This window comes from Mastomys coucha, unplaced genomic scaffold, assembly GCF_008632895.1.
Source record: "Mastomys coucha isolate ucsf_1 unplaced genomic scaffold, UCSF_Mcou_1 pScaffold16, whole genome shotgun sequence".
Taxonomy (NCBI): Eukaryota; Metazoa; Chordata; class Mammalia; order Rodentia; family Muridae; genus Mastomys; species Mastomys coucha.
In genome coordinates this window covers 62,691,175-62,714,847 of record NW_022196898.1, presented here as the reverse complement: position 1 = coordinate 62,714,847, position 23,673 = coordinate 62,691,175, and the positions used below count along the sequence as shown (strand labels likewise).

The following is a 23,673-nucleotide window of genomic DNA, read 5'->3' as shown; positions in this document are numbered from 1 at the left end:
ATTGACTTTTACTTTATTTGCTGTCTAGTTCATGCCTATTGCTAAGGATAGCCAGCACATATTGCAAAGACCATCTTCTGACGTAGCTATATGATCAATGACAACTGTAAGGTATTATCTTTATCCTGCAACTTGTCTTACAAAAAACGTCTTTAACTACACAATTTATGTTTACTTTCTAGTTGCCACAGCCTTCTACTAACAATTACTCATTTAATTACATTGTAGGCTTTAGTAAAACCAATGTATTAATTTAATAACAAATCTAATTTGGATAGGACTATTAAGAATTTTAATTCATAATGAATTCATTAGTAAGTATAAATATAATCAGTTTCTATCATATTTAATTCCATAATTACAGGTATTGTCAACCTAAAAAAATCCTCCTCACTATTCTGTGTGCTTCTTTTTCAATTGTCTCTAGCAATCTATTGGTTTACATAATGAACTGGTTCACTACACAGTGATTTTTTTTTTAAATCTAAAGATCATATTTCTTGTAGAATATTTAGGAAATTTTATATGCTTGTGATTTACGTTTCAAGCATAAAACAAGATGCATTCAGTCACAATCAGGCTAGACTACACTGAAGAATGTTAAGAGGAACCTATCACTAAAATAGGTTTATTTCACACTTAGATATATTAGCAGTTCTAGCTGGAAAATATCAAGAAATAATACACTTTACATCATTACCTATGGAAAATAATACAAATGAAACCTAATTGAAAGCAAAAGAAGCAACATACTCTGTTATTCTTTTCAGATGCTAAAGGATCCGTCATCCAAGCACCAAATCGAGTTCCAGATGTCTTGACTGTGATGGGGCCTGTGATTTTCATCAGTTTGCCACATGCTGAAAGTAGAGGAGCATAAACATGTTGGTTGAACACAGCCAATGAGTCTAATACACAAACTCAGATGAAAGCAAAGGGAGGGATATAAAGTAAAGCAAATCCATGAAATAAATATCACATATTCTGAGTGAATAAGCACCATGTTGATTTTTATGTACTTAATCCCTAAAGGGGGCATGGCTTGTGATTTCAATGCTCTAAATGTAAAGTATAATAAAAATTAATATATATTTTTACTGAAAATATATTCTTCTCTTATACTATACAAACCGACCAGTTTCCTCTCCCTCTACTCCTCTCAGTTCTTTCTACCTCCCTTTTCCCCAGATCACCCCTACCTTTCCTTTTTCCATTGAGAAAATAGCAGGCCTCCAAGAGACAGCAACCAAACACAACAAAACAAGATACAATAAGACAAAACAAATCCCTCATATCGAGTCTGGTCAAGGTAATCCAATGGGAGGAAGCAAAGGAGAGATACACAGCCACTCCTACTCTTAGGAGTCCTGTGTGTTTGATTATCAGTTATCCACATCTTTCTGCTTCTCTTATATTTTATCATCATGGAAAGTATACAAGCTAGACAGAACTCTAATGCCTGATTTTAGTTAGTTTGATTAATGAACACAACTACTGAAATATATCCTTATAAAACATAATACTGAAAATTCCCTGAAAGGTACAGAGTTATGATGCCCACTATACAGAAAAAAGGACATGAGTGAGCTGTCATGAACATGCAAAGAGCAAAACCTCAAATCTCAGGTCCACAGACTCCAAGAGAACACATAATGAAAGTTTCCAGAATCCAATATATAATGAATAGCATTATTTTCATTAAGAAAGTATGTGTGTATATTATATACATATAATAATATTTTATACATGTATGTAATTAGTTTTACTATGACTAGGTCTTAAAAATAGCTAAGGATCATAAATGCCTAAACCAAAAACCAACTTCTGTGGAGACAGGGCATCAAGTGAGGGATGGGGTTGCCATCCCACAGTCAAAACTCTGACCCATAATTGTTCCTGTCTGAAAGACTGCATGGATGGCAATGGAGAGGAGCTTGAAAAAAGGAGGTCCAGGATAGGCCCAAAGTGGGATCCAGCTCAAGGGGAGGCCCCAAGACCTGACACTATTACGGAGGCCATGGAATACTCACAAAAAGGGACCTATCATGACTGCCCTCCGAAAGACCCAACAAGCAGCTGAGTCAGATGCAGAAATTTGCTCCTAACCAATTGGCAGAAGCTGCTGATCTCAGTGGTTGAACTAGGGGAAAGCAGGAAGAAGCAGAAGAGGAGGGCAACCCTATAGGAGGACCAGTAGTCTGAATTAACCTGGACCCCTGTGATCTCTCAGATACTAGAACACCAACTAGGCAGCATAGACCAGCTGAAATGAGGCCCCCAGTACATATACATCATAGGACTGCTGGGTCTGAGTTTAGTCAGAGAAGATGCACGTAATCTTCAAGAGACTGGAGGCCCCAGGGAGTTTAGAGGTCTGATGGGGTAGGGATGAAGGGGTGAGAAAATCCTCATGGAGACAGTGAGGAGAGAAGGACATATGGGATGTGGAACAGTAGGAGGGTGGACCAGGAGGGGAATAAAATCTGGAATTTAAAATTAAAAACACCATTTATCTTATATATATTTAAAAACAATTTGCCTACAAACGTATACATTTGATCTGAAGAAAGAAATAACATTTCTGTTCATTTATTCTTTTTTCTTTCTATTTTCTCTTGGTCTTACTTTATATTTTTACTATCTTTCTCTGCCTAGTGTAAAAATTGTTAAATGTCTACATCATTGCTGCTGGATCCTGTGTGTTTGGCTGAAGAAGAAATGTTCAAGGCAAAGCATGAACAAAGCAATCTAGATTGCAGCTTATTTTGGCTCATATTTCTCCCTATATGTTCCTCATATGAATAATTTGTAATTGGCAGGATACCGAGCTGAAGAGTTAGGAAGATGATGAATGGGAACCTATTTTTCTCTGTTATTGAAACAGTAACTACACATTCTGTAATCCCAAATATTTCTTGATACCTGAATTGAAATCATTTTTTTATTTTATTTGAAAGGAATTAGATTTGGTGACATCTTTGCATACTTTACACATTTCTTTGAATTGTTTTACAGATTCTTGAGACCTAGTTTATCAAGAGTGGGCAGTGGTTCATTAGACTTTATGCTATTATCTATCTATCTATCTATCTATCTATCTATCTATCTATCTATCTATCTATCTATATGTATGTATCTATCTATCATTTATCTATCATCTATCTATCTGTATGTATCTATCTATCATTTACCTATCATCTATCTATCCACCTATCCATCCATCCATCCATCCATCCATCCATCCATCCATCCATCACCTATAGCTTGCGTATTAAGCCTATTTGAAATAAGGCAGTTCAACTTATTATAAATACATGAAAACATATGAGCAAAATAGAATCAATTCGGATTAGAAATATGTTAATGTATCTTGAGTGGACTTAGTTGAGTAGATGATGTAAATACATGGTATGTGAAAGTAATGGTGACATACATAAACATTAATAAGTAAACAGATGACAAGACCAAAGAAATTTCCAGTGTACATAGATTGAAATGAAAAGATATTCCTCTCTCCAAGTAAACCACAGAAGAATATATGTGTCTAGTTTTTTATGTGAAAGATGAAAACTTATTCTTGATTGCAATGATGGACTGATATCTCCTTTTATCTCTTCTATTTTCTGACTTCAGTAAAATCACAGTGAAGAAATATAGCAATAAAAGTATGTTTTAAATCCTAAAGGTAAGGAAACATATACAAAGAACTACTTGTGAGAAGTTTCAATAAATTTCCCAAAGCCAGAGATGAAGGAGAGTGGTCATGAGATGTTTGGGCTAAGATACGACAGCTTGTACAGAAACAGTGATGATTAAAGAAGGAGGGGCAATACCTTGAAGAAGTGAACTGTGGAGTCCTAGCTGTATGGAGAGAGAACATAGGAGTGTTCTAATAAACTGAATGCATGTGCAGAACTTAATGCATATTATGGCTAACCGATCTTATTTTCTTCCCTAGATGTCAGTCTCTAAAAACAAGTCAACACATATGCAAAACTATATGCTAGTTACCCTAAAAGGTTTAAAGAGGATAATGTATATTTTGGAGGCTTTGCACAGGCTCCTCCTGTGTAATGAAGTAGTCTCTCTGCCTGTTACTCATAGAAAGAAGTCTCAAGCTCTATGTAAATACTCAAAGTGGCCAAAGAGATTATTGCTCAAAATTGTAAAATTAGAGGATAACACAGATAGATTTAAAAATGTGGTTAAAAGCAATTATGATAAAAAAGAACCCAGAAAGGAGATGAGACCCTCCCTTCTCCCTTTAGACACTTTGAGCCTGAATTTGGAAATGAAAACTATGATTACATTTTACAAAAACAGACAGAAGATTGAAAGGGGGGCGGAATGAAACAGAAAATACTGATTCCAATGTTTAAGTAAGGGTTTTAGAAAAAAAAGAGACATAAGACCAGAAGAAATCATCTACATTATGTAGAGAAGTGCCTGTAACAGAATTACTGTGAAATATATGATGGCTAAAAACAAAGTGAAACTGAAGATTTCCAAGGTGTTTAAACTGCTTTCATGTAAACAAGTAAGCATTAGATTGGAATCAAGCTTTTTAGCACCATGCTGGATAATGGAATGCAAAAGCACCTATGCCTTTGTATTGAAGAAGAAAAATACAAAAAAAAAAAAAAAAAAAAAAAAAAAAAAGACAATATGGGATCTTTTCTGATATGCAAATATTCCAGAAGCGTATTTGCTGTGCAATTTTCTTAAGAAATTTCTTGAGGAAATATTTCAGTGAACAGGTTAGAACTCAACAGAGGTAGACATGAGACCAGTAAAGCAACGATTTCTTCTATAATGAGAATTGTGCAGAGACTTTGAGAAATCTCCCAGAAGAAACAGGTCTAAGAGGAAGGTCTCTCAAAAGCTTTGTGGAAATAGAAATTAAAGAAGACATCATGTAAATGAAAAATATTTTTACAGATATGGGTATGTTTAACCTGGCTTAAACCTTTTACATATATCTGGATAGCTCAAGACAATCACTTCATTTTTAATTTTTTGAGTCTGTCTCTAACTATGTAGCTCAATCTGGCTTGGGATTCACTATGTGACCTTGAACTGGGAGATCACTATGGCTCTTTTTACCCAAGGCTGGGATTAAAGATGTACACTGTCCCATCTGGGCTTACTGATATATATTCCATTTAATGGCATGGATATTATGGTTCTAGATTTAGAAAGAAAGAAATTATATAATACAGCTTCCAGGGAATAATATAACATAATCATAATATTGGAACCATTCACATTTAATGTAAAAAAAATACTTAAATGGTACTCTATTCTCTAATTATAGAGAAGACAAAATTACCCAGACCCTAAAGGATATGCCTGGTATATACTCACTTAGAAGGGGATATTAGCTATAAAGTACAGAATACCTACACTACAATCCACAGACCCAAAGAAGCTAAAAAACAAGAGAGCCGGTGGAGGATACTTGACTCTCACTTAAAAAAGGGAAATAAAAAAGTCATTGGAGGTAGATGAAGGAAGGGAACTGGGTAAGAGACGAGATGGGAAGGGGGATGCAGGTGGGGAGCAGGTAGGAAAGAGTCTGGGAGAGAGGGCCTGGAGAATGAATAAAAATCAGCAGCTGGGAGGTATTGGCATCACTAGGACATTCCAGAGACCTGGGATTGGGAAGGCTCCCAGGAGTCCATGGGGGTAATTTAGCTGAGACTCCTAGCAGTGGGGATATGAGCCTGAAATGGCCACTTCCTGTAGCCTGACAGGACTCCCTCCCAGTGGAGAAATAAGGACACAAACATCACACAAAACTCTCTACCCAAAATTTTTCCTGCCTACAAGAAGCGCAGGGACTTCTTGTAAGAGTAGATACTGAGGGAATGGCCACCTAACGGCTGGCCCAACTTGAAACCTATCCAATGGTAAAAAACAATCCTTGACACTATTAATGACAGGAGCTTAGAGGCTCTACCCAGCAGCTGATGGAAAAAGATGCAGAGACTCACAGCAAACATTGGACAGAGCTCAGGGAACCCTATAGAAGAGTTGGGGGAAGGACTGAGGGACCTGAAAGGATTAGGGACTCCACAGGAAGACCAATAGAGTCAATTAACTTGGACCATTGGGGGTTCCCAAAGATTGAATCATCAACCAAAAAGCATACATTTGCTGGGCCTAGGCCCTTGCATATATGTAGCAGAGGTGCAGCTTTGTCTTCATGTGGGACCCCCAAGAACTGGAGCAGGGGCTGTTCCTGCTGCCTGCCTGTGGAATCTGTTCCCCTAACTCTGCTGCCATGTCTGGCTTCAGTGGAAGAAGATGTGCCTAATCCTGCAGTGACTTGATGTATTTGAGTGGGTTGGTATCCAGGAGGAGTTAGGGAGAAGGGTTGGGAGGATGGGTTGTGTGAAGCTGGGACTGGGAGGAGAGGGAATGCTATGATTGGGATGTAATTGAAGGAAGACAAAGCAAGGAAACAAAAATCCAAAGAACCAACCAAAACCAAAACCAAAACCAAAACAAAATCAAGCAAACAAAAAAACAAACAACAAACAAAACGAGCTTTGAGGCTCAGGGTTACATGATTTGGGCAACTTCCTGGTGCAGCCACTGACCAGCAATAAACACTTGCCTTTCAGTTTTAAAATAAATACATTAAAAAATATATAAAGTTTTCCTAATAAAGATGAAAAGATCTGAGTCTTAAAAGTATAAGTAGTTTAATTTTAATCAATATCTGAGTTGCCATAAAGCTTACAAGATAGAGATATATTTCAAAAAAAAAAGCTCAAGCAGATGTTATCTAAATTTTCAGTTACTAGAACAGGAACTCATTTAATGATGTCTATGATTGATTTTTAAAAGTAGCAAATAAACATATTATTCAAAATAGTAATTTAACCAATCTAAAGCCCCCCAATTAAACTGTTGAATTTGTTATACTCTGGATAGAAAACCTCAAAGAGAATGTTGGTTTCCATCCCAAGCTCTTTAAAATTTTAAACATACTATTTTTGCCAAATGTGTATATTTAAATTGTGATTGAAAATGTTACAGTAGGTGCAAAAAGCTTATAGCCACTACATTTGAAAAGTTAGAAAAATACATTTATATACGGCCTGTTGAAAGATCATTTCCAGGTTTTATGTGCCATGCACAGCTAGGAAATGGATAAAAAAAAGCAAGGGTCACAGAATGAAGAAATAAATTTGTGAATAGCCTGCATTTTAATATTTTGAGTCCTCCAAGGTTTAGACTGAAATTGAATGTTTTAAACTTCCAGCTTCATTTTACAGTTGACTTAGCAAGTTCTCTGACTTTACCTCTGTGAGCTTCAAGGAATAATCACACTGTGAATAGTAACATTTATCCATATATATTCTATAACAGCAAATTTAATCATCTTTAAGAGATAAAAAATGGGGAGGGAGAACAGGAGAATATATAAAAGGAGAGGTAGGGGCACAGATTGAGACAGAGAATATACTGAAGGAGAGGGAGGGATATAACTAGACTAAGATTGTTTAAAGAGCCTTAAGGAATTATATTCTTTTTATATTAACTAAATTTACATATAATACACATAAATGTATGTGCATCCATACACATACAGCTTAAATAAAGTTCTGCCATATCTAACAAAAACCCAGCACCAGGTATGAGAATCCAGGAGATTCCCCAAACAGTACAGGGTATTGTTGTTTGCTTTGGTTCCCACTTCCAGGTTGATGGTAGATTTCTATTGCTGAAGATATCATGTAGTTTGAACACAGGGTTAGAAATATTCCAGGTGTTTATGACCTGAAAATTTCTTCCCTGAGGACCAGTTTTCATAGTATCAGAAGTGCTATGCAAACTACCAATGGAGAGGAGCAATAAATTGTCCTGTTTAGATGATACATAGGAATAACAAAAGTAATTAGTAAAGTAACATATTCCCAAATGTGCATATCTTGGTGGTAACCAGCAGATCTCTAACTCAATGCAAGACCTACTCAATAGGAGGGGAAGTATGCTTGGGAAAGTCTAGCCCTAGCCAATACCTGGAGCTAGTGAGGCTATAGATTTTACTGAAGAACTTACTACTGTTGCTTTACTAGACCAGCTTAATTACTAACTAGTTCTAAAATACTTCTCCATTTATTCACTGGTTAAAGGTAGCTTTCACCCCTTGTCAAGGAAGCACTATTATCTATTGGGAGCAAAAAGAGACCATTATAGAAAGCTGACCTGGGTGGGAAAAGCGACAGGGAGGGGAAGAGGGGAACATGATCAGCGATTGTCGGGGAGGGCGGGGTGAGGAGGGACAGGACTGACGCTCTGAAGGGCGGCAGAAAGAATCTAAACAGACAACTTCGAGAGATAGAAGGTGGGGGGACGCTCTAGAGTATACCAGAGACCTGGGAGGTGAGAGACTCTCAGGACTCAAAGGGACCTTGGATGAAATGCTCTACAGTGAGGAGAGGGAACTTGTAGAGCCCACATCCAGTAGAAAGATAGGATATCAGTGGAGGGATGAGGTTGCCATCACACAGTCGAAACTCTGACCCAGAATTGTTCTTGTCTAAAAGAATTGCATAAATAAAAGTGGAGAAGAGCCTGAGGAAAAGAAGGTCAAGTGACAGGCCCAAATAGGGATCCAGCTCAGGGGAAGGCACCAAGGCCTGACACTATTACTGATGCTATGGTGTGCTTACAAACAGGAGCCTATCATGACTTCCCTCCAAAAGGCCTAACAAGCAGCTGAGAGTCACACAGAGATATTTTCACCCAACCAATGGATAGAAGCTGGTGACCCCTGGGGTTGAATTAGGGAAAAGCTGGAAGAAGCTGAGGAGGAAGGTAGGCAACCTTATAGGAAGACCAGCTCTCAACTAACCTGGACCCGTGAGCTCTCTCAGACACTGAACCACCAACCAGGCAGCACACATCAGCTGATATGAGACCCCCAACACATGTACAGCAGAGGACTACCAGGTCTAGATTTAGTCAGAGAAGATGTACCTAACCCTGGGGAGTCTTGGGGCCCCAGGGAGTGGGGAGGTCTAGTGAAGGAACATTCTCTTGGAGATGGGTGTGTGGGGGGTGATGTGGGTTTATCATCTCAGAGGATGAACTGGGAGAGGGATAATGACTGGACTGTAAAAACAGATTAAAGAATAAATTAAATAAAAAATTGTTAAAACAAACAAACAAACAAACAAAACCAACACAAGCCGTGAACTACATACAGCTCCTGAACTCTGTTCATTATGTCCTAGCCTTTGAGGAAGAAATGAATTTCATAGAACTACTATATATTTTAAATTGATAGCTAAACATTTTCATATAGAACCTTGAAACAACTTGAATATCTTCATATAAATTTATAATTTTATATAGGTGATGAACTCTTCATATAATTTACAAAAGTATACATTTGTAAAGAGTACAAATAAAATTCATTTTCAGTGAAAAAAGAAAAAAGAAAACCAAAACTGATTAAAATATAGAGAACCACTGGTTGTGGGATGCCCACTCCCAGTGAAAACATTTATAACAAAATCCCTGCACCTAGTGCTCAGGGAACATCATGAGAAAGGCATGGGGAGTCTTGGGGCAACTATAAGAGCAAGAGGACCAGGAAGACTGCTGTGAGATTGTGTTTCCTAGGAAGAATAAGAAAGCTGCATCCATGTGAACATCATCAACATGGCTGCCTAAGCAAGACCTGAACAGCGAAAGCACCAATAGACATGGAAGGAGAAATCGTGTGAGCTCCAACAAATGACTACAGACAACTAATGGCTTTTTAGAGAGGCATAATTAGTCTTCTCAAGTATAAATGTCTTAATTAGATATGCAATATCACATGGTTTGTCCTGAAATCACCTACAACAAGCAATACTAAATAGATTTAGCTGGTTGTATTTATGTAATTATGAATACATGAATACACACATATATACATATATATAACCAAAGAAAAAGAAACTATGAATTTGAGGGGAAGTAAAGAGGAGTAACATCAGAGAGGTAGGAGGAATGGGAGATGAGAGGGTTTGGAAGGAGAAAAGGGAAAAGGAGAAATGACACAATTATATTTTAAAATTTGAAAATCATAAAGAAGATAAGCTGAAAAGAATTATACTTCTAATGAGTTATCACAATGTGTTCCTGCACATGTTTTTTTTTATATAATCATATTTTTTCATGAGTTCTAACTGTGTACTACTGCACATGTCTTTATTTTGGAATTATTTTGTCTGTTTGATCATTTCTTGGTCTTTAGCTAAGCACAAGTATAGAATCTGCTCTTATCAGTTTAATAAATGTCTGTTTGAGAAAAAATCATTTGCTGTTACATAAGAAAAACAAATTAATTTTGAATTTTTTATTACTGTAAGTTTTCTTAGACATTTTGGTTATATTTGAATCACTTTCAATATGTGTAAATGAGAATTTATGAACAAGGCTTCAAACAGATATTTCAAATCAGTTCTTTAACCAAGGAGAATCCATGCACACTCATATAACTTACCCTTTGCCTTCTGGTTCCTCTCTGGCTTATTGTGTCTTTATCATATACCTGCATGTTCAGCATCCACTCACTGTTTCTCATCTTTCCATGACTCACAGTGTGAAATGCTTGACTCTGTCCTCCCTTGTTTGACCTCAGTCCATCACCATTTGTCATCTGGAGATACGTTTCTTCCAGTAAACTAATTTTGTAGTATTAATCTATAAGGCACACTTGAAGTAAAGCATAGCTGAATTTTCATGTTTTTAAGGCTCTTAATCTGAAGTAAGTGCATGTGTTCAAAACTTTAAAATGCACCAAGGTTGGGAAGACTTCTAACTTCTAGACTTCCAGCTTGACATGCAGTTTATAATGTAATTGACAAGGAATCATCCATTGGCTTGTGAGTTGAAGGGATATTTACTTACAGTTTCAGCTTAATTAGCATATTAGAAGGTCAACTTGGAAAAGGCAGTATTTTAAAATAGTGTGTAAGTGATTGTAGGTTAAGAGAACCACCTGAATTTAGATCAGGATTATATCCTTCTTTATAGACATAGAATGATTTCTTAACCTCCTATTGTCTATTGGATAATAGAGGTATTTAAATAACTTTCATAATGCAGCTAAAAAGATTAAATAGGGAACACATTCTAAATATCTAGAATAGCATTCAGTATACAGACAGATACTTTAGACATATTAACTATTGCATGTGTTCCTGATAGGGATTTAAATTGATCAAAGAATAGTCCATATTATTAAAGTTGTAAAACCAATGTGAATGTTTATAAGTTTTTGTAGACAATCTAAAATCACAAAAGAGTTTTAAAATGGAACATTAGAGAATCAAGAGATCTGTGAGCTACAATTTTAAAAGAAAATTCATCTACTTTATGGACAATAAACTGTAGAGGGAGTGTAGAGTAGGGAGGAACATTCTCTTTGAGTTGTCGCATTATGGGGGGGTGTTATATAAAGCAGTGATAAAAACAGAGGAAACTTGGTATACTTGTGTGTCTGCTATTAAGGGTAAAGTTGATAGAAACCAAATTTGGTTTAGATGTAAAGATAGAAAGTTCAGATAACTTAAGAATGTTCTAGTGTAATATGCAAAATTATGCCTTGCTCATTTGGGAAGAGTTTAGTGTCATTTACTCAGATACAGAGACAGAGAGGAAAAAGAAGAAAAATATGTCAAGACCTGAGTGAAGGTGGTTTTAAACTGTTCATGATTTGACATAGTATTTGGTGAGAAAGTCTGTACAGATGCCCCTGTGAGAAGAACTTTGGACATTTGTACATACTGCCATGGTAGTAAAGGTCTGAGGATACATTAGCTTCATGAGTAGCATACAACAAGAAAGACAGCATCAACAGAACTCTACAAATGAGCATCTAAGAGACTCAGCAGAGATTCTCTGGAAGAAGCTACCAAAAATATGTATTCTGTGTAGTATTATGGACTCTTAGCTTTGGGAGTAGCTTTCTGAAAATACTTCTTACTTTGAGCTTTGCCATAATCTTGCAACTGAGTTAATAACATAGCTTGATATCTTTAAAACTATATATATATATATATATATGTATATATATTATGGGTATATATGGGTTTATATATTATATACCCATGCCCCTGGCCCGGGGCGGGGGAGAGAGAGAGAGAGAGAGAGAGAGAGAGAGAGAGAGAGAGAGAGAGAGAGAGAGAGAGAGAGAGAGAGAGAGCCAGGAAGTACAGGGTAACATAGAAAAGAAATATCAACTAAACTTATTGAAAGCAATATGTGGATATGGCATGGTAACACCTACTTGCAGTTTTGAGAGCTTTTCTGGTTCAGTAATATTTTCCTATAAACTCTGTTAAAAATAAATTAAAACAGAGGATTTCTCATTATTTTCTCATACCATACTTTCTGTGCTATATAGTACAAAGACCCTTGTTAGGAACAGATGGAAGACAAATGGAAAGAAATAAAAACTTTAAATTTGGGTTCACTCTTGGTCTAAACTATCCCAGAAGGAAGAATCTGTTACTTTAACAAGGCCTCACTGATCCAAGTAAAATAGTTCCTTATAAGACTGACCTGTGAAGCATCCCATCTTGATGGCTAACAAGACACTTTCAAAAAACTAGCTATGGTAGTTAGTGCAAAGAAGTCATTCATGATCTTGACACATGTAGAAAGTGAAAAATCATAATTTGAATGAGAGTTGGTTTGAGAAACATGATAAACCAAATGGCAGCAATAGGCATGTCTTTTTTAAGAAAAATGAGGAGGGATGGGAGACAAGGGAAACATGGGCTCATTGAAATTATGTCTCTGCTGCCATTTCCTAGGAGCCATGTAGTAGAGAGGCAACAATGAAAGCTGTTAAAGATCAAAATGAAATAAACAAAATCCACAAGAAGATAGTAATTGTGTTTACTTAGTATCTGTAAGTAACATGCCTCCATTTATCCTTTAATGTGTATGTGTATTAATTAAAATGACACAGAAAAACAAAAATTCTTCCTGTGCACTTAGGTATGCTAAGGTAGCCAGTATCAAGTCTGGTTTCCCATATAGGTTACATTCTAGATTCATTGTATAATGCAGATAATGTCCTTACTTTCTAGAGAGTGCTGTCTAAAGTCTGACATGTTTTTTTTCTGCTAAGTGGACATTGAATTGATTCGGGGTCAAGAAGCTTTTATATGCTAATGAGGACAAAGTGGTATCTGTGGTCATGGCCTATCCAACCAATAGATAGATAGATAGATAGAAGATAGATAGATAGTAGCTAGATAGATTAGATAGATAGATAATAGATCGATAGTAGATAGATAGTCAATAGATAGAAGATAAAGAGTAGATAGATAGATAGATAGATAGATAGATAGATAGATAGATAGATAGATAACAAGTCCCCACTGTGGCCATATGACAGTCACCACTATACTGTTACTGTCAGGTGGGCATCCCCAGGAAGCAAACAACACTGGAAGATCTCTCAGTGTTGATTACTTCCCAAGAGAAACTTCCTTTTAAATTGGTCATTGATTTCTGAGGCTGAAATTTATCTTGTCAAATAAAGTCAGTAGAATTAAATCTGCAGGAATTTATGAAACTGGCTGCTTTCCCAGTTATAATTTTATGGGCTTTGGTGTCAATAAAATATAGGCACCTTCAAAGTCTAAAGGAATGGAGACATTGAAAAAAAGAAAGAAAGAAAACAATAACTGATTTTTGCTTCATAACTTTCCCAAGCTAGCTTTTGTTCAAATGAATCATTGTCTTTACTCTCACTTTCTAGAGGACAAGGGAAGCTAGTCAGGAAAGATAATTTCCCCAAAATGCCTGGAAGACAAATGTTCTCATAAAGGTGCATGGTGACAGAAGGAGGTGGAGTCTTGCTTCAATGATTTCCCCTGACACTCTTGTCTGTCTATTGTGAGACCTATGGAAATGTCAGCATGGATAATGTTCTATATGCAGAAAATATACAGATTAATTTTTTAAAACTTGGCCATTTTATTTCTCTTATGAATTTTATGCATTCATTTTCTATTGTCAGTTATTACCTATCATTAGTTGAAGAAAAGGTTAGATTTAAGATGCAGCCTGAGGAAGTTGTTTGGATCACTGACACATAACATACATATGCTCTCTTTTTTTATTTCTTTAGCATATGAGTGTGCTTTACTATAGTACCAAGTACTATAGTACTAAGAGCTTCTAGCTTTGGATCCTTAGACCAAGCCCACATATATATAACTTAGATAGAGCAGGGACTCTTTCTTTGGACAGAAAATTATTTCTTTCTTCTTAAAGGCTATGGAGAACTAGTACAGTAAGAAATACACATGATTTAATTTTACAGCCTGTTAAAATTCTATTTTTAAACTGTATTTTTTTAAAGATTTATTTATTTATTATATGTAAGGACACTGTAGCTATCCTCAGACACCCCAGAAGAGGGCGTCAGATCTCATTACTGATGGTTGTGAGCCACCATGTGGTTGCTGGAATTTTAACTCAGGACCTCTGGAAGAGCAGTCAATGCTCTTAACTGCTGAGACCTCTGTTAAAATTCTTATAGGAAGTTTATTTCAGCCATACTTTGGGAGCCCTGTAAAGTTTTCTTATGTCATTTAAATTTTATCTTTATGTCTAGACTTGCTTTTTATGCTGCTTGGGATTGGGGTAGCTACCATGAGCTTCTGCTGGGGATAAGAACAAGTAAATGTGTGTATAATAACTCACCTTTTCTCAGAAAACACACTTTTACCTTCTTAGTTATTTAAGGAAGTACTACAACTCGTCCATTTATCTTTCAAATAGAAATTCAGTTAGAAATATATCTTAAAGTAAAATCTATTTAAGCCCAAAACTGAATGGACAGTAGTGTAACGAAATCCCTGATAATGGAGAAATTTGTAGTTTCTTCTGGGAATATAGGTCGTGTGATTTGAATATAGTCACAAGGTAAGAGCATATAAATATATGAAAGATTAATGATAATCGATTTATAGTAAAATGTATTGATTACTAAAAACCTTGACTAAAATTATCTCAGTTCAAAAGTTCTAGAAGAATCAATCTCAAGTGCATGGAGTGGGGATATTTTTGGGTGTGTATGGCAGATTCTGGCAAATGATTTCAAATGACTTATTAGGCTTTATTTCAACTTAATCTGGAGACATATTCTCAATTTTTTTCTACATTAGATCTCTGATTAAAATCTAACTTTTCTACTGCAGTGAGACTGAGTTGAACTTTTCTTTAATTTGTACAGGCTCTGGGATTTTTGGTATTTTTTCCTTTAAATCTTACAGAGAACAAACTATTAGGTATTTTACAGTGAAATACAGAAACTGCAACTGTGGAAAGAAAAGAAGTCAATAACAATGCAATATAAAAACAGGTGAGAACCAGTGTAGTGCTTTTAAAATCTGCCTTTCCTCAAATGTTCTCTGTGTTGTAGTAGACACACACATCACACACATACACACACCATATTGTTATATGGGTTGAAAATAAGTTATTTTAATAATAAAATCCTCTCTTCAAGCCTTTGACGAAACTGGGTTTCCTCAATGTGTTTGAGATATGTTGTGTGCATATCCAAGACTGGATACACCACTATAATAAAAGATGTCATGTGAGGCAATGATATCTGATTTTCAATTAAGACAGACTTGGGCTTGTTACAAACCTTATAGTCTACAGAAGTTTATGAACTTGTCCATGTTTTAATTAAATCACCAATACTGACACCTAACCTGGAGTTCTTTCAGGGATTGAAACAAATGTATAAAACAGCTGGCATACAACTTGTCAAAGCGGTAAGTACCCTGTCTTGCCGCAACCATCTACTTATGTGGTGATGAGCTTGTTTACCACAGAGAGATAGATTTGTATAAAGCCTTAGCACATATCATGGAGTCAAAAATTATCTACTGAGTATATAAACATAGCTCCTGGCACTTAGAAAACTTGTTTTCCATTGTAAGAAACGAATTCTCCATGTATAGCATAGTAAGAGGCTCTCAACATCTTGACCTTAAATGGCTCCTTTAGCAAAAGGATGCCTCCCTTCTTTCACTAGAGGGCACCAAATCATTGCCCTAAAATAAATACCTCACAGGGAATGGGGTCGGGTGGAGGCCTGGCAAGCTGAGAAGCCTGGTTATAAGCTCCATTAAATATCTGTTGATGATCTCAGGGGGTGTGTAAAAGTTTTAACCACGTTTTCTCGGGCAGATTCTCACATGAATATAATTATATTCTGTGTGTTGAGAAATCTGATACGATTTAATTAAGCGCGGGGGACTTTATTCTCTTCAGTCCCTCGGAGAAAAGAGTGAAATACTTTGGAAAAAGCATCATTGTACTTCACCCAGGCTACCAGAGTGTATCGCTGTGGAAGCATTTGTCTAATTTCTACTCTCTCCAAACCTTTAATTCTTTAGTAAAAAATAAACTGAATAATGCCTTAGTAGTCTGTAGGACTTGTAATTCCCCGTGGGCCTTGTTTACTGGTCGGGAGGCCCCTTGAACGCGGGAGGCTAGTTTAATTTTCAATCTTCAGCCTTATGTGATAGACTCCGTGACATTTAACTTCAAATTAACTCCTCTTGGGGGTGGAAAATGGAGGGAAATGTATTCACAACTGTTGCAATTTTATTCTGAATGACTAGTTCATTTCTACCCTCTGCTAATCAGCTGTGTGTTCAGTGGCCTTTGTGAAGAGGGAAGACGCTATTGATGAAGTGCATCTTCTTGCTTGTTATCCTACATTGATGGTTTCCTCTCCCCCTCTCTGTGTCTGAACATTAGAGTAAGCTGATTTTAGATTCATCAGCATGTTGAACTCATGATATTCCCCTTCTATCCTTTGTGTTAATGGATCCATTGTTAATTCATTATTGTTTTTCTTCCCTTCTAAGATCCTATGGTTTGATGGTTTTGTTTGTTTATTTTGTTTTTGTTTTGTGTGTGTGTGTGTGTGTGTGTGTGTGTGTATACTTATAGTCTCAGCACTTATAATGAGGCAGGAAGATCATTGCAAACTTATGACCAGCCTGAACTGCATGGAAACTTCAAACCAGACTGGGCTACATAGCAAGACTAATTAAAAAAATCCAATCAAATAAAACCAAGTAAAAAATGAACTGAATAGTGCCTTAGTAGTCTGTAGGACTTGTAATTCCCTGTGGGCCTTGTTTTACTGGTCGAGAGGCGCTTGAATGTGGGGAGCCTGGTTTAATTTTCAGTCTTCAGACTTATGTGATGGACTCTGTGACATTTAACTTCAAACTAACTTCTCATGTATTATTTTCAATAAGTACACATCATGAAACACATTGGCAATAAATTATTCTTGTGCAACATTAAAATATAGTCATTAAATAGCAAATGATACTTAGAAGAATTATCTTCCACATGTTCTGTTTCTCTCTCTGTCCATATATATATATATATATATATATATATATATATATATATATATGATATCTATTTATCCACTAGCTATTATCTACTCATACATATGCTTCTACCATCTATCTATATCTTTATTTCTCTATATCTATCTATCTATCTATCTATCTATCATATCTGTCTTCTATATATTATCAATCATCTATCATCTAAACTTACCTTCCTTGTATTGTTTAGATTTTTCTGTTTATCATTTCTCTGTTTAGAGAAGTGATTGACTTAAGTGATAGGAAGGACAGAATCAGATCTTTTTTTCAGACAAAATGTCAGATTATTATTTTTTTCTGTAACATTGGTCTCTATGCTAAGTGACAAAGACAATGACTGCTGACATTGGAAAGAGTCCGTGAAGGAGTAGAGAACTACAGCCTGCTCCTTATTTCCATCTTCAACTTAAACAAGCAGGAATTAAAAGTATTTGGAAAACAATTTCACCGATACAAAGCATGTACAGACTAATTTTCTTGACATTTTTACCTAAGCCATATTTATATTAAATCCAGATAGCATTGGGTTTATAAAGAATCTAGAAACTATAGAAAGCATTGGAAAGGAATGCATAAGGAATGCATAATTACTATTCTATGTAAAAGGATTTCACAATTGTAAACTTGGGTATTTGTGAGGGATTTGTGAGGGCTCTGGAACCAGCTCCTCATAGATACTAAGGTACTGCTTCATATTCGGTGTTTACAGGTAAATCTCAGCTAAAGCAAACAGCAAAGACCTTATTAAATAAGAAATATGAATAATGATGTTATTGTTTGATATGTTTATTTTGATATGATAGTGAGCTAGATATGATTGCTGAAGTACATGAGGTAGAGTACTGAATTCAACAAGCACAACACCCTGGATTTGATACAGGGAGCTAAAAACGATTAGGAGGAGTTGGGAGAGAGAAAATTGGGATCAGAATATAGAGCATGAAAACAAATATTTTTCAGTTAAAAAAGAGCTGAAGATTGCTATGCATTCATGAAACCTTTTTATTCACTTTCCTTCCTTTTAATTAATCCTCTGTGATCCCTATGGGAAAATTCAGATGATGATAGTGGAATCTCTGATGTGGGAATTCCTCACTTAATTGGTTCTGCAACTTGATGGTTGTGGTAACTCACTTAAAGCAACTTTTCGTATTTGGCTTATTTTTAATCATCCGAGTTACATTTTAAATGGTGTCCAAAATGTTTTTAGTAACCATTCATGTTTTATTTAAAACTTTTTGTACTTATCCACTAAAGCCTGGTTTGCTGCAGGTAGTCAATTTCAAGTATAGTATGCCTCTAACTTTTTAATTATTCCAGAAAAGATTTTATTTATTTTTGAGAACATTGTCTTTGAGTTTGAGTCCTGGCCATTTTATTTACTAAACAAACAAACAAACAAAAACAATTAAACAACTAAACCAACCAAACAAACAAACAGAAAAGCCACTCAAACCAAAACCAAACCATAACAACAACAACAAAAATGGAAGAAAGTTTTTTCTCCCCCAGCCAAACAAGTCTGGCTGGATCATATTTAGAAAAAGGCAACCTTCACCCAATTCTGTAACTAACACACGTGCCTATATCCAGCGCACTGGTATCTGAGGCCACAGAGCCTTGGCATGGCAGAAACATAAACAAGAGTTCTAAGCCATGCTCAAGTGACTAAGGCACACTTGGCCCTGTAATTCAGGCCTGAGTCTATAACTAGGTCCTTAACTCTAACTTCTTTCTGTGCTAAGTAAACAGTCTCATGAGTTAAGCCAATGAACGAACTCAACTCACTTAATTTTTTCATGCAGTCACGAAGCCTGGTTTCTAAGCTGAGGACCCGTTGATGCAGTTCTTCATAGTCATAGGCACCAATTTCCTCCTGAATTCCAGTGAGGACTGAAGACAGGTTCCGAATTTCCTCCTTGAATTGTGTGATGAGCTTTGCGTCAGTTTTGTACTGCTCCAACACTGGGATTAGGGGCAGTAGCTCATCCATTTTCTCTTTCAACTCCTGGGGGAAGCAATAGAATGTTTCCAAGAGTCATTTAAAACAGAAAAGGCAGCTATGTTCTTTGAATTACGACATGAAAAGAAACTTATTAAAACAGCTTCTAAGTTCTTCATTGATAGTTTGGTTGACATCAGGTAGGGTTTGATAATATAAGTGGCCATGTGATTCTTGGGAATAAATTTTCCTATCTCAACTTGTCAACAGAGCAACCTTTCTTTGAGAGATTACATGCATTGCTATAAAAATAAATTGATCTTTACTATACTTAGAAAATAATTTCCTATCATAGCAATTGTGGTATTTTGGATTATCTTACTTTCTGCTAGTGTTTTATAACCTGGATAATGCATCATCTCATTTGGAAACAGAGACATGATCCCATTTTCCAAGGATGTATTGAATAGCAATATTGGAAAGAGATCAAACATCTTATTCACAAGGGAAAATGGATTATCCCACAACTGAATACCTCTACCATAGAATTACATAAAGGAAATTTTTCAATTCTAGATCAACTTTTTCCTTGATTCCTTGTTTCTAGGGCCAGTTGTTGGTGTTTGTTTTTTGTCTTTCATTTGTGCTCAGGTGTTCCCTGTCCTCTGGAATAGTCATCTTAGGACAACTTCATCCGGAAGGTAAATTCAACTGTGTGATAAATCATACAAAGCTTCACAAAAGTTGACGAGATGAGTGCTGCTATTTCCATGTTGGATCATCAACTAGGTTCTGTGTCCATTTCTCTTCTGCTATAGATAATTAAGATGTCATTACAGAAGACAGAGTTACTTACCCACTGTAGAGTGGACTAACTCCTTAATGGAATAAGGTGCATAACTTATATAACAGTTGGGCCACTCTTGCACAGAGCTGTTCAACATTAAAACACTGATGTTTGTCAAGGGACCAAGCAATGCATGTTGTCAGTGTTCCCCATTTTTCATCATCACAAGCCTGGGTCAGAACCTGCAATTTTTCCTGCAACTTCTGCACTTGTCATGCATACTTCTTTCTCTTTAACTTGGTAGATATGAACAACAAAAGTATTACAAGAGCTTGAGTTAATTGTGAATTTATTGCAGATGATATAATCTGTTGAAAGAGTTCCAAGTATGATCCTTTGAGAATAACCCATAGGCTCTGTCAGAAGCCATACCGTATAATTATTTAAGGAGCTGAAAATTGCATTTTTAAATTACACTTAGAAAATGTTATTACTATAAATACATTCGAGTAGCAGAAGCTCCTGTTGCTGCCCTGATTAATGGGCTTGTGTTTCTGGTGGGGAGACTTCTACACCCTCTTCAAACCTGGAAATCTTTGAATTTCTCTGTATGCACAAGTTGAATGAGATGATTAAAACAATCTCAGTACTGAAAAAGATTAATAACTTTTGCAGTCAAAAGGTAGTACTGCAGAGCTTGCTCATTTTAGGCTCATCTTGAAATAAACTTATTAGTTTAAGCATATTGTGGTACCCCTAAAGGGAAAGATGATTGTTTCATTAGAATTTTAATGGTAAGAGCTCTGCTCATACCATTTGCTGAAAATTATAACAACTGCTACAATAAAACACTTTACATTTTACTGTGTGTGTATTCAAAGGAACAATCTGGTGTCAGAGCTTTGGAAGTTTCTTTTCTTTCATGAATTAAGAAGTATTTTTACTTTTACAAACCTTATTAGTCTTTCGATAATCAATTTTGAAGCTATGGACACTTATTGAAAGACCCTAGTATATATATTATTTATATATATAAAATGAAACATTTAATTCCATAAATCTGGCCTTACTGATACCTTCTGGAATTTTACTTTCAACTATATAGCTCTGACAGTAACCAGAGTACTTGCCAACAACAGTTGAGCTCAGTATGATGGCTAACTCAGCTTTCCACCTGAAAGATCACAGAAGGAAAAGTTGACTGTCATGAGATGAAAGTTTTGTAGCAGCAGAGAGTTTTTATTTTATAAAGTAATTTTCCACTTAAAATTGGTTTTAGAATGTTCTACTTCTAGCATATGTTATCTCGGCATCTACAAGGAAATGTGATTCACTGGAGGGGGGGGAATGAGTTTCATAAGCTTGCTTAGGACACCTGATTTGGGTGTAGAGGAATGAGCTCACAAGTATAGAAATTTTGGCACGTGTGTTGGTGTGCATATTTATATGTACATGTTTGTATCTTTATGTATGTGTGTGTCCATGTGTGTGAATGTGTGTGGCATAAGTGTACATATGCATGTGTGTGACTATGCATGGCTTTGTGTGTGTGTGTGTATGTGTGTGTGTGTGTGTGTGTGTACTCACCACTGTAGAGGCCAGAGGTTGATTTCAGGTGCCTTCTTCAATCATCCTGTACTTACAGATTATCCCCCCGAGATAGGGTCTCTCAGGGTTTCCAGGAGCTCACCTATTAGGCTACAATTATCTACTTAACAAGCTTTAGGGGTTATTTGCTTTTATTGCCCAAATGCAGAGGAAACAGTGTGCCTTCCCCCAAATCCTGTCACCATTTCATGCATGCTGGGGATCAGAAATCAAGTCCTTATGCTTGGACTAACAATAGTTTACCAACTTCACCATCTCTTCAGTCCCTGTTACTTTAATTTTAATTCAAAGACCTAGTTTAACAGTTCAGACCTACAGGTTTGGAGCTAGATGTTGTCAGTCTGAATCTTCAATCAGGTACTAGAAAATGTACTCATCGGGCATTAGCTTATCTGATGGGGATAAAAACAGGAAAATAGAGCATGCTTTGTTGGATAGGTGTCATGATTGAACCAATTAATATATAAAAGTGCTCAGAACTCTGATGTGAATATGTATGTCCAGAAATAATGGTTATTATTTTGATAACAAATATTTAGATTTTGACATTTCCAACATATCTTTGAAATCATCATATGAACTATGAAAAAGTCAAAATCATAATCATGTGGTACTTTCTGAAAATTCAATTTTCTAATTGACACCACAGCTTTCACTAGGGAAAATCATATACACACTAGGGCAAATATGTTTTTGGCTTCTCTCAGCTTTCTTTCTTTTTTTCCTACAGATGTATCCCCAGTCCTGCTGAAGCAGGGAAGTTACATGGGTCCCTAGATTCTACCAAGCCTTCACTACTTTGTCTCCTGATGTGTAGTATGAGTTCCTGCTGTCCTTTATGGTCCTTTCAGGGAGTGCTTCTCTCCTCCACTTAGTATTCACAACCTTCTCCTTTGATAGCTACACAGCTTCAGGTTCACACTGTTGCTTTACCAACTCTATCCTAATTCTGAGTATTGAAACTCTTTTCAATTTCTAGATCCTCTCTCTGAAATTTCATATTTTAGAAGAGAATACCACATCCAACATGGTTTTCCTGAACACTGTCAAATCACCTAATTCCTCAGCGGATGGTCAGTGGACAAGTGAATCTGTCTTTGTTCTCTTAAACACTGCTGCTGCTTTCTTTGAGCTCAGTCCATTTCCCTCAGAGTTGCTTTTCATGGGAAGAGTCTGTGCTTCATTTTTCTAGGAAGGGCGTGACCTTGTCTCACAGAGTGTATGTATGGTATCAGTGAATTCTGGTTGATATGGATGCCTGTCCAGAACTTTATGCTTCTCCCTGTTTATCATTCTCCTTTTTTATTTTTTATTTTTGTTTATTCAGCTCACACTTTTATTTCCCATAATTTTCAAGTAATTAAAGTAATAGGGACTGGAGAGTTGGTGAGGTTGGTGAATTATTGTGTCTTCTTCCTCTATCCCATTCTTTCTCTTTTGCAAAGACTTCTGTTTTGTTTAAGTCTTTCTTCAGCTCAGATTCCTTGACTCATCACTCCCACTTTTTCTCTTGTCAATATCCTCAATTTTCTGTTCTGTTTCTTCTTTTGAAACTTGACATGTATTGAAGTCTGTCATTTTACCTCTGCTCTGATGTTCAAGAGGCCACTGAGAAAATTCTAAACCATGATGATTTCTATCTCATTATAATGTACCTTTTAGATATCCTGTTTGTCTCTGACCAACTCCCTATATTTTTTTCCAGTATGCTCAAACCCTTGACCACAAGCTTGAACTCAAGCCACTCCATTCACTCTGGGATTGAACATCATAGTCTAATTAATAGAGGGACATAAGATAGTATCTATGGACAACCTTAAAGTTGTTGAAAACTCAGAGAAAGGTTGTTGAAAACTTTTTATGACAAGGCAATTCTTTTT

General features: G+C 36.2%; 1 protein-coding gene and 1 long non-coding RNA gene across 5 annotated transcripts in view; one reads left to right on the top strand and one right to left on the bottom strand.

Annotated features, from left to right (window-relative positions):
- LOC116093667 overlaps window positions 1-1,104 on the top strand; it is a 38,870-nt gene extending 37,766 nt beyond the window's left edge. Inside the window, exon 2 of the long non-coding RNA XR_004119783.1 lies at window positions 771-1,104. This is a non-coding gene — a long non-coding RNA (uncharacterized LOC116093667). The remainder of the gene's footprint in view (window positions 1-770) is intronic.
- The window catches only part of Olfm3 (olfactomedin 3), a 219,963-nt gene that overhangs the window by 3,494 nt on the left and 192,796 nt on the right, over window positions 1-23,673 (bottom strand). For all 4 annotated transcript variants that reach the window (XM_031375244.1, XM_031375246.1, XM_031375245.1 and 1 more), the window contains exons 4-5: window positions 19,245-19,464; window positions 754-860 (exon numbers count right to left, since the gene is read on the bottom strand). In XM_031375244.1, the coding sequence (XP_031231104.1) occupies window positions 754-860; window positions 19,245-19,464 (327 nt within the window). The remainder of the gene's footprint in view (window positions 1-753; window positions 861-19,244; window positions 19,465-23,673) is intronic.